The sequence below is a fragment of the Rhinichthys klamathensis genome, unplaced genomic scaffold (assembly GCF_029890125.1).
Source record: "Rhinichthys klamathensis goyatoka isolate OS25496 unplaced genomic scaffold, OSU_Roscu_1.1 h1tg000269l_1, whole genome shotgun sequence".
NCBI classification, from domain to species: Eukaryota; Metazoa; Chordata; class Actinopteri; order Cypriniformes; family Leuciscidae; genus Rhinichthys; species Rhinichthys klamathensis.
The window spans coordinates 1706841-1725378 of NW_026606789.1; the positions used below are offsets into that span (position 1 = coordinate 1706841).

Sequence of the window (18538 nt, forward strand, 5' to 3'; positions counted from 1 at the left end):
AGCTAACATAGGATTCCGACATGCCTTCCTGCCTTGGAATGCATCCTCCGAAAGCAGCAGTTTACAGCTTTCGGACGCAGCCTAGTAAGCACCCCTGAAGACCTTGATTAGCTTGTTCAGGTTTATTAGATTAGGGTTGGAGCTAAATTCTGCAGGAAAGTGGATCTTGAGGGCCAGAGTTATGAGACCCTGATCTATATTGTCAATACTATACTATACTATATTGTCTTTTTTTTTTTTTTTCTATTCCTGCTGTGTATGTACTATACATACTTCAAATAAATCATTAAAAAATATATATTTAATGAGAAAAAATAGGTCATTTTGGCAAAGTATTAACAACAAAAATCTATATTTTTTAATTAAAACAAATCTTAACAAGAAAAAAAAACCTCACTGAATTCAGTTTGAAGCAATGTTTAATTAAATGAGAAGTACTTGAAAACTACATGCCATTGTTTTAATTTCCTTTGTTTATATTTAAACTAATATTTCACTGTGTAAATGAACACATACCTGTAACACATTAGTTTTTCTATCATTAGTATTTAAAGTATAGTGAAGTATTTCATTAGTATTGGTATGGGCTACTGAAATGTTGGTGTGGTGATGACCACTAGGCTATATTTAACATCTGGACAGTTTTGAGCTTGATGCTATATTGGGATTTGTGTTGATCACAAACTTCAAGATCAAGTGTCTGTATTTTATTGCTGTTAAGCTAACGCACTGCTTTCCTAGAGACTGTCAGAACACCAGACATATTTTTTCAAAAGACGTATTCAACCTGTTCCACTGGATAATTCCACCAATTATCACAATTGATTCAGCATAAATTCCCAAGAGGTCAACCTCAAGAGAAAACAGAACTGGATTGAGAAATAAGAGGTAGATACAAACAAGAAAAGAACCTGTGAAAAACAAGAAACTAATCTTCAATCAAGTTTCAGTTACACTGCTACTTTTTTGGGGAAAAATAGTTACATGAAAAGCTACAATATTGTGAAAACAGTTGAGCTACTGCCACACTACTGAGAAATGTAGCAGCACTAATGTGGCATAAACTTATGTTGTTTTGTATGTTTTTTTTTTTTTTTTTGCCTCGAAAATGAAACTTCTTTTCAAAGCTGAACTGAAAGTGAACTCAAGCATAAGTCTAAGCTGCACCACTCACAGCGCTCTCGATGCTCCGGGCCGTTTCACCGAACAGCTCCGACTTGGGGTCCTCCATCTCAGGCGTGTAGAAGACCTCCTGACCCTCTACCTTATCCAGGTGCAGGAAGCCACTGAAACGCATGGTGGCTGCGGGACAAGGCAGGGAAGCACATAGGGTTACATAAAAGACACTTCAATGAAACGCACAGTTGCAGTCCACTCTGAGCTACACACACTTGTGGTTGGTGCAATGCCAGTCTGTAAGTTAGTGATGGAGCCTTTGTGGGGTTAGTCGTGGGGTTCATCGAGTGGGGAAAGAGAGGTTTGTTAGCAGTGGAGGTGGAGGTATAGAAAAGTATGTGAGAGTATGGACGATAGGTACAGGGAGAAGGGCTTAGAAGGGAGGATGGACTGGAGTTTACCAGACCGAGACTCTTCCCAAAAGCTGGCATGGAGGACTGAGTGGAGAGAGATCGGTTAGATAGCAACACTTACATACATGGCACAATATATCACAAATATTAGGTTAAAAGACACTTTCATAAGCCCTGACTGGGGTCGGGGTCATCATTTAACATTCCCTTCAGGTTATTGCTGACCTTTCTCATTGACACTAATAAGCGGAAAGAGTGAGAGAGGATCAGAGGCCCGGTTTTACATGACGGAGGGAAATAAATAATAAATAAACGACTGAAGGAGAGCAGGGAGCGGGCATGGTGCTGGGTTCTGTGCAGCATGTAATCAGCTGAACAAATTGCCCAAATCAATCATGCCGGCCAGGCTCCAGCTTGGCTGGGATCGGGATAAGCACTTGTATGATTATCGTGAAAGATAGCCGTAATTGTCTTCTAATCCCAGGAACGGGTGACTGACAGAAGCTGGTTAAAACGGCATGATAAGGGTCTTTCTGCACAGACACACATCACGTCGTATCTGATGGGACTTTCAAAAAGGAGCAAATGGGGGAGATTTGAATGTGAAGAGAGATGGAGGGAAACTGCCATCGGATTCTAAATCGGAAACATCTGAGGACAGGAATTTCCCACGGAGCGCAAAGACATGTGGAGAAATCAGGCTTTAGATGTGGATTGAAATTAAAGTCCTGAATTCCCCACCACAATATGGCTATGGTCCATCATTTCTAGCATGAACTCATCATGTCTAGCACGTGTCCTTATCTTTGGTTACAAAGCGTCCAGATGGCTTACTATTGTACAATGAGCTATATAATTTTAATTTACACTAGATATGCAAATTCATTCTTAACTAACATTTGAACTTTTATGCAGAGGGGTGGGGTAGAGGCATCTAAGCCCCCTAGTTAAAATCATAGGCTTGGAATTGCTCCATACAGGACCACAGAGAATTATAACATTAGCATGATTCTAGTAGAAAAAGAATTTAGTATAATTAAAGTACTGGAAAACTAGATTGATTTATTTCAACATGATGTAATCAACTTAGTAAAACAGTTAGGTTTTCACTAGGGAGGCGTAATTCCCCTCGTAAGATTGGGAAGCAAACCTCTCTTACATCGCGTTCAGGCTGCAGGGAGTAGACTGCACTGTTTGCTGTTCTCAGCTTTCAGTGAAACACCTTGATATGAGGGGGAGTTCTCCTTCACTTAGTGCTTGAGAGACATGGGGAGAGCTCGAGCTGACAGCAGAGACTGAACGCAATGGACATTAGTGCCCTCGCTCCTGGCCGCTGTGACACATCGCCAATAAACGGTGGGGAGTTACGAGACCCAGCTGACGGATATGAGAAGAGACGTGAGCACTTGACCTAGTGTTCCCATACAGAGAACACAAAACATCTGCCTGCTTCTGGCTGCCTGTCGTGTATTGATTAGTCTCTATTGTGTGTAATTTCTGCTCTTATAAAACAGATGGGGCTGGTGCGAGAAAAAGGTTTGCTGGTATATTGACGCATCTGGTCTGATGCCAGACAGAATACATTCTGTAGAATTGGTTTATCCATTTGCTACAGCTACAGACACAGAACCTGCTCCCATGCATCTGGCATACTCAGGGTCCAAAATGAACTGTTTATATACACTACTGTTCAAAAGTTGGGGGTTAGAATGATTTTTTCTTAAGAAAGTAAATAATACTTTTATTTAGTTAGGACACATTAAATTGATCAAAAATGACTTTTACGAAATATTTATATTTCAAATAAATGCTTTCTATGTTCTTTTGAAGTTTCTATTCATCAAAGAATAAAGCAGCACAGCTGTTTTCAATATTGATAATAATAATAGCATATTACAATAATTTCTGAAGGATCATGTGATACTGAATTCAGCTTTGCCATAATAGGAATGAATTACAGTTTAAAATACTGTATATTAAAGTAGAAGCCTTTTAATATTATTTTCCAACGTTACATTTTTAATGGCTGATCCTTCATATATACATACAATTAAATTTCAACCATGTATTATAACAATTCCTGGTGAGTAACGGACATTTTTTACTTGCATTTGGTGCATGGTAAGAGCTAACTTTGGACCCTGGGCACACAAAATCAACATCCATTCGAAACGTCTGAGATAATATATGCTCATAAAATGTAGTTTCCCCTGTCATTACCAACTCCTCCTCCTCACCATCCTCTCAGTCTTTCAGGATAAAAAGAATATCGCTGTTGGCGGTCTTAGTCATCGAGATGGTGACACAGTTAAAAAACGAACACGTGCTATTATCTGTAGTATAAAATAGGCAACACTTGGTAGAGAGTGATTGACGAGAACTTACAGGGGCAGTTTGTGCCCTCAGAGCTGATGGCGGCTGTCTTCCCATCGGGACAGCACCCGAAAGGTGTGTTGTCACAGGAGGATCGCTCCTCGGCTGTGGGAAGAGTGGTAGTTGCTACTGTTGTACCTGAAGAGAAAGATGAAGACGTCACACAAGCAGATTTCTGTGTTTGATTGTTCTAGTTTAAATTGATATCTCTATGTTTGTATGATTGCAAACACAATTAACATGTCAAGTTGTGGAGAAGGAAAATTATGGTGTAAATAATTACAGAGGCAGACGGCTCTATGGTTGACTCTTTGATTTGCAGCAAACAATCTGTGAGTAGGTTCAAAAATGACTTTTATATCTTTCTTGATGTATTCCTACTTTAGATGCTCATTATGCAGACACTAACAATAGCTTGTTAAAATGGTCTTGGCTATGGAGCCAGCCTCACACCTACAAGTATACATACTGAAGATTAGGACTGTGGGTTAATATCTCCTGCTTGCCAAACAAGCCATAAAGCTGTCAGATGTTCAAGGGCTCTGTGAGTATGAGAGAGGCAGCGTGTGAACGAGATAGTGAGTGGTGGAAAATGACTTTTGGCATGGAGCTGGAAAGCATCCCTGGATGTTGTTTCATTGCATCTGTAGGCAAATTTATGAGCCGCTGCCCCCGAGATGCACGCTGGCGACCACACAGCTTCAGCCTTACAGGCTATTGGTTCACTGGGAGGCAGAAAGTCATCAGAAAGTCTCAAGAGATGCCTCCCACTCCGATGTCAGACAGACTTCATGTGTCCTGCGTCAAAGTGCGCTCCGGTCCAACAGTGACAAGAGAATAAATCTGAGGCCCTGCTGCTCTCTCTTATACTAGTTCAGGCAGTTAAACAGTGTGTGTGTAGAGCTAGCGTTAACTGAATAAAAATAGCTGGTCTACTTAATGTACTATGGCGGAGAAGGGCACAAAAACAAGGGAAGGGATTGAAGAATTTGTCACTTGTATGTCAACCAAGAAACTATAATTAAAAGCGACTCTAGTGGAGAACAAAATTGAAGTTTAGTGGCTTTTGGAGCCCATGACTGTTCATTTTCTATGCTAGTGTGCTGAATTGTTGACCAAATGAATAGATCCACATTTAGAAATGGGATAAAAACAATGACTTCTAAACAGGTGTTTACAAATTTTGGTCTAAAACTGCTCTTTAGAATTACAATTTCCACTGGTATTACAAATCCCCCTAGCTCTAGCTACTTGCGAATGCAGCTAAGGATTACTTGAGTCTTTGACTGTGTTAACATCATACCTCTGTAATGTGTTGGGCCGCCAATGTACAATTTTGACCAATACAGACTATGCAAGAACAGTTTAGAGAGAAAGGAACAGGCATTGCATCGACTGCAGCCTAAATGACCTTTAGAAGTGGCTTACTTATAAGGTTAGTGCGCGTTAAAAACTGAAGCCAGACATTTTGGTGAATTATTCACCGAAGTGATTCCAAATGAAATTGCTCACTTAGCAGTTGGATGTCAGGTGTCAAAACCTCTCAAATAATGGCCGCTGAGATAATGGGCAATGTTAAATTGATATGCCATTACAATTTGAGAAGAGGTCATCTCACACACAAGGTCAGTCCATACAAAGGAGAATTTCATCATCTCTTGTCATCTGTTCTTGACAATTATGCCTAAACCTCTTATGACTGAAAGATTATGGTGAATGCATTACCAAGTGGCTCTTCTCCGCTCTCCTCCATTCCGCTCACCATCTCGTCGTCCCCACTGGGCTCTCCACTGCCCGACTCCTCAAAGTAAGGGCTGGAGTCCTCGGGTGGGGATGAGGTGCGGGGTGGTTTGTAGGGTGTTGTGGGGCGGTGGGTGGTGAAAGAGCTGAAGAACTTTTCTGCCTCGACCACCCTCGGTGGAGGCAGTGCCTCCACCACGAAGCGGTCCAGATCCTTAAGAATGGTGGTGGTGGTGGTGTGGCCATGGCGCTGTTTGGTGATCTTGACGTGAGCGGTGGGAGGGGTGGTGCGGTGGGTGGTTGGGAAGGGGGTGGGTTTGGCCGTCAGCTCAATGGATTCTGGGAGAAAGCAGGAATGGAATGATGGGTAAGCATAGATGGAAATGTTTCTGTAAGCCTTCTTTCTCACCTTTGAATTCTACCTACACCCTCCCACCCATTCCTCTTTGCCATTAAAACAACAACAAAAAAAGCTTCAGCATGGTCTCAGCAAGGGAACCTTTTCCAGAGCAATGCTTTGTATGTCTCACAGATTCATATCAAAATCAGATGCACGGAAACACCAAGAATAATCCCACTCCTGCCTACAAAAAGCATCATGTTTCAATCATATCACTTAAGCTTCATTACACCCCAACACCTGAACCCCTGCAAGGAGCCTCTTTTGTAGTCAGACAACAAGGGCTTAGCCTTAAAGTATTATTTCACCCAAAAATGAACATTTTGTCATTTATTCGCACCTCATGTTGTTCCAAATCTGTATGACTTTCTTTCTTTTGTAGAACAAAAAGGAGAGATTATGAATTAATATCCTTGTTGCTCTTTTTAATGCATTTACAATGACTACAGTACAGCTTTCAAGTTTCAAAAATGGCACAAAAGCACCATAAAATAGTCTAAATGACTAATATATTCCTGGTCAGTGAAATCTGGATTAGTCACAAACGAAAAATTCAGAACGGTTCTGTAAATTGAATCAACCAACTTATTGAAAAGATCTGACTCGAAAAAAAAAAAAAAAAACGATTCATTCTAGTATTATAAACCAATGAGGAGAGCTAGAGTAGACTGTCAATATTTTCAGTGAATAATGACTTGAAAGAGATAGCTCACCCAAAACCACAACTCTGTCGTCATTTACTCACTCTTATGTTGTTCCAAACCTGTAAAATTATTTGTGGAAACGTTGGTTTTATCACCGATACATTGCTCAAACTATCTTCCTTTATGTTCCATAGAAGAAAGAAAGTCATACAGTTTTGCAACAACATTAGGGTAAGTAAGTTTCTACACACAAACTATTATATGGCCATGCTATTCTTCAAGCCTTAGAGAACCTTCATTTTTGGGTGCACTATCCCTTTAAATTACCCACAAAACTAATGAACTGCACATGTAAAAGAACCGGGTTGCTGCACTGCATCTTTTTGATGTGATTCTTTGAGGTTTTTAAAAACTAGGTTTTCTGCAAGCTCAAACCGATCATTACACAGACTCTTGACCAGAAGTGTTTATATACTACTCGGTTTGAGACTGCAGAATACGGTTGATCTGCGAGAGAGTGTGCTTGTGCGTGTGAGAGAGTGCCTGTAGATATGAATTATATATACATATTCAGATGTTGCCCTCCTGTAGGGCGGCTTTAATCACAGACAGCCAGAGCCTCTAGTGATGAATGATTGATATAAATAGGGCAGAAAAGCAGGGTTTAGCTGCAGCTTCAAAGGAAGCCCTCACTTCATGAAGGCATCCGTCGACGGTCCAACCACTGCAGCCTTGTCAACACACTTGCAAATCTCTCCACTGCAGCAGCTGAGCTCAAACTTAAAGACATTACCAATGCAAGAGCCTTCATCAAAGATGCATATTTAAAGATTGCGAAGACAATAATAACTGTGGTGTGGACGAATTGAGACAGATTTCGCCACAATAGGGACCGAGGCATCCACGCGCCCAATCATCCGTGGCTTTGTGCTCAACTTTAACGGATCCCCCGTGTACAGGCTAACCGCGCTTGGTCGGGAACCTGATAACACGCTAGCACAGCCTCTTAATTACATGCTAATCATCTCACATTTGAACAGCGAGTAGCTGACGAGGTGTGAAATACGATACCTTACAGAAATACTAGTTCTATCAGACCGGCTGTCACAGCCTGGGCGAGAGGGAGCGAGTGTGTAGATACACTAGCTTTGTGTGGGAGAGCACCGATGCTATCGGCGTTTGTCACGGCATCCGTTTTCTTATTTCGACTCGGCTGCACCTGTCATTCAGGAGCTCAGCGTAGCGTTAGCATCAGGGGTGTGGGATTTGAGTCGCCCGCCCCAGCTTTGGGTTTTGTGACACAAATACGTACGCTGAAAGAGAGCAACTGCCAAAGGGAGCAGTCAGCTCGCCTTAATCAAGTTTAACGCTCCGTTTGGTTTTCAGAGAAGCAGGGTGAACAATTAGGAGACGCAAAAATCATTGTCATCTTCAGTTGGCATTGCCGTATACTTACTCTTGAAAGGCTGTTATTAAGATGGCTTTCTGTCTTTTCATACAACTTGTGTTTTGGGCGGAAATTGAAAGAGGCGAAGAGAGAAAGAGAAAGGCAGAGAAACTAAGAAATGAAAGGGGTAAAGGTGAAACAAGTTAAGCTCTATCAACAATGTATATAATGCCATCAAATACCACAGTAAATAATTTTGACTCATCCTTCAGTTAGTAAAAACAAGTATAACTCTTGTCTTGTCTTGATTCCTAGCCTGGTAATACCAAACTCTGCTACTTCGCTTTGCTTCGTAGACAGAGTCTGGAATGGCATAATTGGAAAGTGGTTTCTTTCTCGGCGGGGGGGGGGGGGGGGGGGGGGGGGGCGGGGGGGGTTGGGTTATGGGGGGAAGGTGGGGGTGGTTGATTGGCACCGTAAGACAATCACATAACGTTTGGTTATGACGTGTGTTATTCGCCAGCTCAGCCGCATCGAACTTCCACTGTAAACACATGTATGATGCGAAAACGAAACCATCGAGCGAAATACCGGAGTGAACATGGCTGACCGAGTTTTGCTGCCTCCTTAACCTGATCCTCCATGAGTGCAACCAATGGGGACACAATCACAACTATCGCCTTGCCGGCCTTTGGCCTGCCCAGTTTCTTGCTGACGATCGGTAATAGTTGATAAATTAAACTTTTCCCAAAACCTGTCGGGAGTAGGGCCACAACATCACCTCCATTCAAAATGTTTAACAAACACTCTTCTTGTTCGGGCTTCAGTTTGCAAATGGCGGGAATATTCTCCACAACAGAGCGAATTGCATCCCGTGTCTCCATATCCGTGGTCGTTTTAGATTTCCCTAACCTAAAATACAATCTTAGCGTGCTTAGCGTCTACGTCACGGCTCTCAGCCCGCTCTCTGTTCGTTGATTGGCCGGCTGTTTTCAGGCCGGAGGAAAACTGAGAGACATGTCAATGTCTCAGACTGAGTACAGAAGCGAACTGAAATAGAGCGGAAGTACGAAGTCTGACGTAGTCAGGCTATATGATTCCAGCCTCAAGTCTCTCCACACTGACAGCAGAAATATCACGCGCCACAACACAACGACCAATCAATACATTGTTAAACTACAGTTTGTAGAGCAGATTTTCCCACCAATGAGATTTAACGAGGGGTGGGGCTAACCAATACAAAATATCAAATCAGGGTACATCACGGTAATTTACACTAATGCTCATGCCATCTTTTTATTAAAACAGATAAATTCTTATATACAAAATGTGAGTTTAAACGTCCTTATAGCAGTGGTACTACTGTTGTAGTAGGCGGATAAACTCCAGGTTATACGACATAATTCTTGTGGGAGGATTTTTCACTCTGTAAATAGTACCTAATAGTAATAGCAGGGTTTACCGCCTTTACCAGACAAGGTTAGTACGCACTTTTATCTCAGCAGACCTTCGAAACTGTGTATTTTAATGTCAGTCTTGTTGTAATGCCTTGCCCCATGGATTTACATTTTAAGTTTATTTTTACACATTGAGGGATGGTTTGAAATTCTTTTCTGTGGTCTGACAGAGAGATAAACTGGGTTTGAACCTGGAAAATGTTGTTTAGAACAAAAACGATAACCAAAACTAACATCTCCGCCGAGAGCCGACCGTCCCATATGCTAATGTGTAGGCTGCCAATTTACAGCAAATGTACAGGTGATGACACCATATGTGAGTGCAGGGAACTGCCAAGACATGGACTCTTGATGAGCCAAAAGTTTCTCAGCCATTCCAGACCCTGAACACCCTACGTCATGTACCAAGATGTGCCACTGATTGCCTCATCTGCTGCCTGCTATGGCAACATTAGGAGTAACTCCGTGTGGCATTTCATAGCACCGTTTGTCATCAAGAAGAGTTGATGATGGGTAAGCGTCAAAGAGATCAGCGGGAGAAATATAGAGAGAAAGGCAGGCTTTCGGCTAATTCACATCCAGTCACACGTGAAATGAGCTTGTGATCTAACCCCTCCACCTCAGGGCTGCCGAGCAGTCTGCAGCCCGGGCCTGTTTTACCCCACAAGTCGGAGAAGAAATTATTAAATAGCGCTGCTGTTGCCAGTTCCGCCCTAGGCTGGTGAAGATCCAACCTAAGCCGCTCTTTACTTCCTCCCAGATCCCTGAATACACACAGAATAGCAGCTGGATTCTTGTCATACAGGCAGGTAACGCCAAAAAACAGAGCAAGACAGAGAGGTGCTCTGGTTAATGACTACAGGGATCATGGTTCAATCGTGATCTCTAAACATCAGTTTGTTGTGTGTTGTGTCATAACCAGGCCCAGATTTAATCTGCCAAATGTGAGCTGAAAGCATAATCAAATAACTATTCAGTCAACCTCAATTGCTGTTGAACAAGAACAGATTGGATGGTGACAATTAGAGGTTGACCGATATGTTTTTTAATGAATATAATAATGATAAAAAATGTACTCAAATTATGTACTCATTTGTTATCATTAGCCAATAAATTTGCAAAAATGAAAATTCAAATGACAATGCAAATAAGTGCATAGATTTGTAAACTTAGAATTTGTAAAATTTGTAAGCTTTTGTAAAATTAATATTTTTATGAAATATAATACAATTCAAATTATAGTAAATCAGTACCAAAAAATGGCCATATACTGCCACATCAAAATGGCCAAATATAAATTAGCTTAACTAGTGACAAATGAGTGTTACATGCCAGAATTGAGATAGACTGAGTTTTTCTACAACAATCTCTAAACAAAATAGCTATAGCTATTTGGAGAATTGGTTAATATTACCAAATAACCTTAGTGACATTAGCAGAAAAGGAAGGACATTTCAGAGGTAGAGTAATTTCGAATTGTAATTAAAAATAATTAAGGAATTTTTTCCCTCTGAAATAACATGCACTAATGAATTATTCACAATAACAACAATGAAGAATGCGCATTACAAAAGTAAATGGGGTTGAAAATGATTTTATGTTGAAGGCAAGGAATGAACGATGTTCTGAAATTTTGAATGAGTTGACAGAGAATCCATATGGACCTGGTTATAGCTATGAGAAACAATGGAACGTATAGTCGTGTTAGATCAAGCTGCAGCAGTTGACAATGAAACCGAATCTCTTATGTGGCATTAACAGGTCTGACAGAGTGGCTGCATGGGCTGCTGTTGAAAATGTCTGGCACCTGCCATTGGCCCTGATCCAAGAATCGGCAGCTGGCAGTGTCCACCATGAGCCATGCCCATCTCGGAGCAGCTCTCTGCGGAGGAATGCCTTCTGACGTGAGCTGGCATAGTGCTTCTTACATACAGCCGACATGAAAGTCTTAACCTTGGCCTTCAACCAGGTCCCTGTGCCCACGCATGTACAGAGCAACCGATCAACGATATAAGAGAGAAAGGGAGAGATGCCTTACTCTTTACACAGCTTGCTCTACCCAAAACAGGTCTCCTGACGCATCAGCAGCCGGATTGCAGGTGCTTCGCTCAGGCTGTGCAGTTAACTCCCCCTAATCCACACAGGGGTGATGCAAATCAAACAGCTCAAATGTCGCCCAGTTCCAGGGGATTCAAAGACTCCAGCCTGAAGCCAAGCAGCACGGCTCTATCTGCAGGGGAGCATCTGTCAGGCAGCTTTCCTGTCCCCTTGAACATCCACCATCCACATCGAACCCCCCCAGACCCACCCCACACACACACCTGCAGACTTAGTGACCCCCTTCCTACCTATGGGCCAGGCAGTTTTCCCCAGCAAACCCTGCAAAACTTCATTTCCTTTATCAGAATTGTTCTATTTATTTCCAGTTAAAACACCTAAACATCCCTAAAACAAGATTTTAAAGCAATATTGTGTAATATGTCTTTTTTTTCAGAGAATATTTTGTGAATTTTATTTTATTATTGTTTTTTAAACTTTTTTCTTGTTGCCTCACAGAATTGTGTTAAAAATGCAATAAAAATCATTCTGACTAAATTTAGAAATACAATACAATAATAATAAAAAATACAAAAATGCATTCCCTGAAAAAAAAATTCTATGTATTTTCTGTTAAGTATTTGTCTTGGTTTATGGATATTAATATATTCTACTGAAAAATAGACCATGACAATGATTAAAGAAAAAAAAAATTCTCAGTAAAAGGAATCATGAGGTCTTTAACTGACTTTGTGAGCCATTGACCTTCTAAATTTATCATTCATACTTTCTTTGACGTTTGTATGCAATAATGCAAAACATACACAACAAAATTGAGTACAAGAGGCTAATCTCACCTTTGCACTGGCCTAAATGCTGCACAGTGATCTCCTTATCTTGTCGGCACGCAATGGTCCTCAGCTGGCACCGGTCTGCATAGGTGACTCCATCAGAACCACATACCTGTCCACAAACATGTCCATGTCCATTATTAGGGAAGAAATCTTCATCATTAGATAGTAGTTGTAGAGTTTAAGGTGGATCTGTGACCTATGCCACCTCACCTTGGTCTTATTCTTCTCGTCACAATCTGGCGATGGGCACTCACAGTGAGCCTGTCCTTTCACCTCCACACATGATGCCCCAAAGTGGCACACAAGCTCATCACAGGACTTGGGTGCCTGAGGTCCTGTGGAATAGTTTGGCCTCTGGTTAACACATAACCTATATTTAATACTAAAACAAAAAGGGATCTTTTGAACTTTTAAGGGTACAGAAACCAAACTGGGGTCTTTAAGCAGTCCAGCATCCCAAAACACAATAAATGCTGGACATTTCAGTGTGGGCTTCTTGTTAATCCACTTCTGATACAAACCCTACGACCTCCACCACATAAATTCATCAGAAAGACGGACTTGCATCAGCAGCAGAGCTGGGACCTTTCCCTGCCACAGAAGTCTACTCTTTACTCTGACATCAGAGCGCTGGGCTGCACTGCCTGGCCAGCAGCATTGACTGGATTCCTCTTCTGCACTTTCATGTGGTAGCTTTTATCTGGCAGGAACGCTGCATGAGCACTGCTATGCTGGGATTGTTGAGTTCATTAAGCTCTTCACTTCCTGTCAATAGCTGAGGGTGACTCCAAATTACTCACCAAGCCAACACTGGGGGTCACATCAGGATAGCATTTCACTGTCACCCCTGCTGCGCATTTGAAGATTCAACTTTGAACCGATTTCAACTTTTCAACGATTTATTCTGATTATAGCATATAGTCGAATGTAGGACAAATGAAAACATATAGTTTTACAGTCATTTGCTAAAGATTCCAGAATATTTTGTATTAAGTGGAGCATTATTTGTAAATTATTTTTTTTTACTTTTTTTTTTTTTACTTTTATTGTATGTGATAGTGTAGCCTCAGCTGTGGATACTAAAATAACTATTAAAATATAATAAAATATATATCTTATTATTAGATCTACAAATAAGGTATTAAAATATTGTGTCATATTTTGAAATGGATATTTATTTTCAGATACGCTAAATATTATGGTTTTGATAAATATTTGATTAGTTACATATTGTATTATCATGATAAAGGTAATCTAAATGTGAAAAAATATGAGAAACTGGGCATGTAATCATCCAAAATTGCCTTATGTACAGTATATATATTAAAACAATTTTTTTTTAATAATAATAATAAAGCACCAATTTAGAACGATAATCAATTTGGTACAGATATTTTGTTAATACCTCAGATGGTACCTCATCTGATGCATACTGCCGGATTCGAACCCACGTCCCATTGAGAACTTTCCACAATGCCATGGTTCCAACATGACACTGAAAGCCTTTTTTGTCAGAGAACTTTTAGGCTATTAATTAATTTGAGTTATTTCTACTTGTACCCAACATTGTGAAAATTCTAAGACCTAATTATAATTCCTAAAATCATAAACTAGCTGCATCTGAAGTGCAATCGTGGAGAGATTATCTAAGGTTTGTGCTAATTAAAATCCCGGCGTTACCTTTGTCACAGCCGTTGGCTCCCATCTTGCTGCCGTCGGGGCACACGTTGCATTTCATGCCCTTAACTCCGGGCTTACATGAGCACAGCCCTGACATCTGCTCACAGTCGTCACGAACCGAGCCCACTCCATCACAGTTACACGCTGAGAGAGAGAGAGAGAAAGAGAGAGAGAGAGAGAGAGAGAGAGAGAGAGAGAGAGAGAGAGAGAGAGAGAGAGAGAGAGAGAGAGAGAGAGAGAGAGAGAGAGAGAGAGAGAGAGAGAGAGAGAGAGAGAGAGAGAAGAGAGAGGGGGCTGTCAGCCTTATCTGCTTGAACAGTTTTGATTAGATTCCTTGTCTCTTTCTCTTCAATTTCACTCTGACAAAAACATCCACACATCCACCAAATGCATGCAGGCAATCTGAAGCTGCTCCAATCTGTGACCCCACAGCTACAGCAAAGCGCTCGCTCTGTGTCAATGACCGCAGTCTGGTGGAGTTCAAAACAGGGTCAAGAAACCCTGGGGTGAGAGCGAACGTGGCTACAGAATGTGCTAATGCTCCGAGGACCCCTGGGACAGAGCACAAACTGTTTCAGTCATCCTTGTTTTTCTATCCTCGGTTTTGTAGCGCTGTACAAACACACATATACGTGCGTCAGAGTGGCGTTATTGGTCTGTAGGCAGAACTTATAGGTCAAGCCATGTTGCACTCTCACAAGATTCCCATTACCAGCGGTGGCTCGGAGGCTTAACTCGAAATGCTTGTTTTGACAGAAATCGCATTTGAGGCCGGAAGGATACTGCACGTTAAACGAGTAGGTTGTCACTTCGGATTTTGGATTAGAAAGGAACATTTAGCACATTTAACAGAAAATGCCCTGAAAGCAAATCTCCAGGAACGGAAGAAGAGAGGGGCGCTTACGTGTGCAGCCGCTCATGTTCTCTGTAACGATGCCTCGGAAGTTCCAGAATCCAGGCTCGCAGCGGTCGCACTTGAGTCCCCCGACGCCGGGTTTACAGGAGCACTGGCCGGTGGAGGGGTCACAGGTGCCTCCGTATGAGCCGTAATGATTACACTGACACACACCTAAAGAAGAAGAAGTGCTTTTTAGAGGTACACAATTGATGCGACAAAAGAAACGGCATGCAACACAATCACAAACATATTAAATGTTTAATACACAGTGGAAGAGAGATTTTGGACTAATGAGATTAGACTGTGGGCGGGGACTATTAGTCCATAATATTATTGGCCTGTTATTGGCCATAATACGAAAGTAATTGGTTGGAATTGAGCAGAATAACTAATATTGGTGCATCCCAAGGTCTCCCAACTCTTAAAAGTCTGTCCACTCACTTTTTGGATAAAGAAACACTTGTTTTTTAATCTTTATTATTAAGATTAATTTAATTTTGATTGGCCATACTGTGAAGAAAAAAATTGCTAGCAAGCCATATAAAATGTCAGGATCAACCGGTTGCATTGGCAGTGGATGAAGGGAACAAACACTTCATTTCTAATATAGCTATAGTGCACACTCTTTTGCTTCAGCAACTGTTGGACAAACGTTACATCATATAATTAATATTCATGAGCCTATAACATGCCCTCTCCCAACTTTATATCACTCCTACGCTGCAACGTTTGATGGTTTTTGCGTCTTGTCAGGATACAGTGTTTCAGACTTCTACAAACACTAGGCATGTAGGACATACTTTCAATGGCACTATTAATATGAATACGTGAATGGGAATATGAGTATGAATATATTTATGTAAATATTAAAAATAACATTGATGTGCATCAACAAACACTTCTGTTCAAAAGTTTGTGATCAGTACAATTGTTTAATGCTTTTGAAAGAAGTATATTATGCTCATCAAGGCTTTATTTATTTGATAAAAAAATACAGTAAAAACAGTAATATTGTGAAATAATATTACAATTTAGATTAACCGTTTTATATTGTAATATATTTTAAAAGTTATTTGTATTTCTGTGATGGCAAAGCTGAATGTTCAGGAGCAATTATTCTAGTCTTCAGAGTCACATGATCCTTCAGAAATTATATTAATATGCTGATTTGCTTCTAAAGAAACATTTCTTATTATTATTAATATTGAAAACTGTTGTGTTGCTTTTTGTGGAAACTGGGATGCATTTTTTTCCAGGATTTTTGATAAATAGAAAAAAACAACAACATTTATTTGAAATAGAAATCTTTTGAAATATTAAAAAATGTCTTTACTCAAAATTGTTTTATCAGTTTAATGTATCCAAACTGAATAAACATTAATTTCTTAAAAAAACAAAAAAAAAAACACAATTTGTTTGGCCTATTATGACTAACTCAGCTGGATGGCACTGAACAAGGTAGTTAGTTAATGGTTCATGACAGTTATACATACTAGGACACCCAGCCAGTCCAACACCCAGGGCAGCGGTCTTGTTGTCTTGACAACATCCGTAAACAGTTTCGCTACAGTGCTGGGAGGAAACGAGCTCTGGAGGAGCTGATATGATATCTAGAGAGAAGATACAGTGCAAACAGGGGTGGGTGGGGCAGAGAGAGAGACATATTGAGATCCACAGCGTTCTTAAGACAAATTAAACTAAACAATCCAAGCTGAAATGCAATTTAGTACAACACAATAAGAATCGCTTAAGGAGCAGGGGTGGAAGAGCCTGCAACTGGCTGCCAGATAACAATTCTATTTACAATTCCTGACACCAATTCAAAATCAGGAAAAAATGATGCTATTACCAGCCGTGAAAACAAACAATAGACCTCTCGTCGAATGTCTGGTGGGTGACATTTGACACATTCTCAGGGGCCTGTTGTCTCCATTTGTTCTCATCTCAGATAGTGCCGTTTACACCTACGCCGTCCTGTGTCAAACAAAGATTTATGGACTCTGCATTTATGGACGCAAATGCACAGGAGTGCAAATCAGGACGAGCTGATGTCAGTCCACTTTCGCTTTAACCTAATTACACTATTCCAGTGTTCACTGCTCACATACGTGGGAAGTTTGTTGCGGTGTTTAACTATAACGCTGTGCCAGAGGCAGATGGCAGGTGCCTATTTGTCTTATCTGTGTTGTCATTTTTTCTCTCAGTCTCTCCACACTTGTTCTTTTCAAGCGTTTCTTCTCTAGGCCATTGAGCTGAATGGCTGTGAGGTGGCAGGTTTGTGGTTTCAAGTACAGGACTGGGCTGTCGTAAATCAGGAAGCCGTTGGCGTGAGCACACATGTCCTGGGGCATAATAGTGATGTGTCATTTTGTGGCTTCAGAGATGGGTTTTGTCCACACCTCATTAAACTTCTCCTCTCCACACTGAGTCCATTATGACAAAGGTGCATTTAATTTGATCCTTTCTTCTCGTCTCACTGCGATTCTTCACCATCCTCCCTCTACACTGGTTTGTTCTACAACCCAATCCTTCCTGAAACAACAAGGTTCTTCTAAAAAAAAGACAGTTCCGCTAAGCTTATTTTTTATTAAAATCAACAAACTGTGAGAACCAATATTTTACAAAAAAATTCATTGTTTGTTTCTCCACACTAAACTGAAATCAGGAGAATATTTATCATATATTTGCATGCTTTTGATGGTGATTTAATTAGTTTAGATTAGATAAATCCTTGTCTCGGAACTTAAGAGTGTTGAGAGTGTTAAAACAGATGATTAATTGACGTCCGTGAATCTTAAATGACCTAAATGACTCAATGGTTTGTGTTTGTATATATGGTGGTTCTTCAGAAAAAAATTAAAGCACATTAATATTGAAATATATATCGAACAAAGCAAAAAGTATAAATATTTTACATTTAACTTTATTGCACAGCTCAACTCAGTCTTTTATTTCCTCTGAGCGTCACTATTAGCCAAGCATTCTCTGATCTTCACTGCAAGGAGACTCAGAGCAAGGTTGTCTAGAGGTCACCGAAACCTAATTTCCAATTAGCAAAAGGCAGCAAGGTGCTCTGGAGACCCTTCAGCTCTCAAAGGCACAGGTCAGAAAATGGGGGAGGAGAGACTGCGGCGTGCATATCAAATGCAAGGCCCGATGAGATTTCCATTGATCTGAGCTCAGCCAATGGGAAGCAGATGCACCGGTTGAAAGTTCTCCAAAAGGATTTATTTTCCACGACCACTGAAGGAGCATGACTGATCTGGCTAGAGGGCCTGTGAGGCTCTGAAGCAGAAAACCCTGAGTTTGAGAAAACCATAGATAAAGGATGAGGGTGCAGCGAGTCAGAGAGAGCGCAGAGAAAAAAGCACGTGCATGTGTGCGCCCAAGTGGAGTCAAGCTCTGCTTGAAGCCTGAGGGAATCTCACACCGCTCTGATCACAGAGCCATGCTCTTCCTCTCTCAGTGCTAGATGCTCAGGTCTGGACTACACAAGCCCCCTAAGCTCAAAGATATGCTGCATTCTTCTGCAGTGACTC

General features: G+C 41.0%; 1 protein-coding gene across 14 annotated transcripts in view; it reads right to left on the reverse strand.

Annotated features, from left to right (window-relative positions):
• agrn (agrin) overlaps nucleotides 1-18538 on the reverse strand; it is a 244172-nt gene that overhangs the window by 33272 nt on the left and 192362 nt on the right. For 12 of the 14 annotated variants that reach the window (XM_056268101.1, XM_056268104.1, XM_056268102.1 and 9 more), the window contains 8 exons: nucleotides 16493-16609; nucleotides 15006-15170; nucleotides 14102-14245; nucleotides 12632-12756; nucleotides 12425-12530; nucleotides 5628-5981; nucleotides 3915-4040; nucleotides 1175-1302 (listed from right to left, as the gene is read on the reverse strand). In XM_056268101.1, coding sequence (XP_056124076.1) covers nucleotides 1175-1302; nucleotides 3915-4040; nucleotides 5628-5981; nucleotides 12425-12530; nucleotides 12632-12756; nucleotides 14102-14245; nucleotides 15006-15170; nucleotides 16493-16609 — 1265 coding nt within the window. The remainder of the gene's footprint in view (nucleotides 1-1174; nucleotides 1303-3914; nucleotides 4041-5627; nucleotides 5982-12424; nucleotides 12531-12631; nucleotides 12757-14101; nucleotides 14246-15005; nucleotides 15171-16492; nucleotides 16610-18538) is intronic. The other 2 variants (XM_056268113.1, XM_056268111.1) reach the window with 1 other exon arrangement.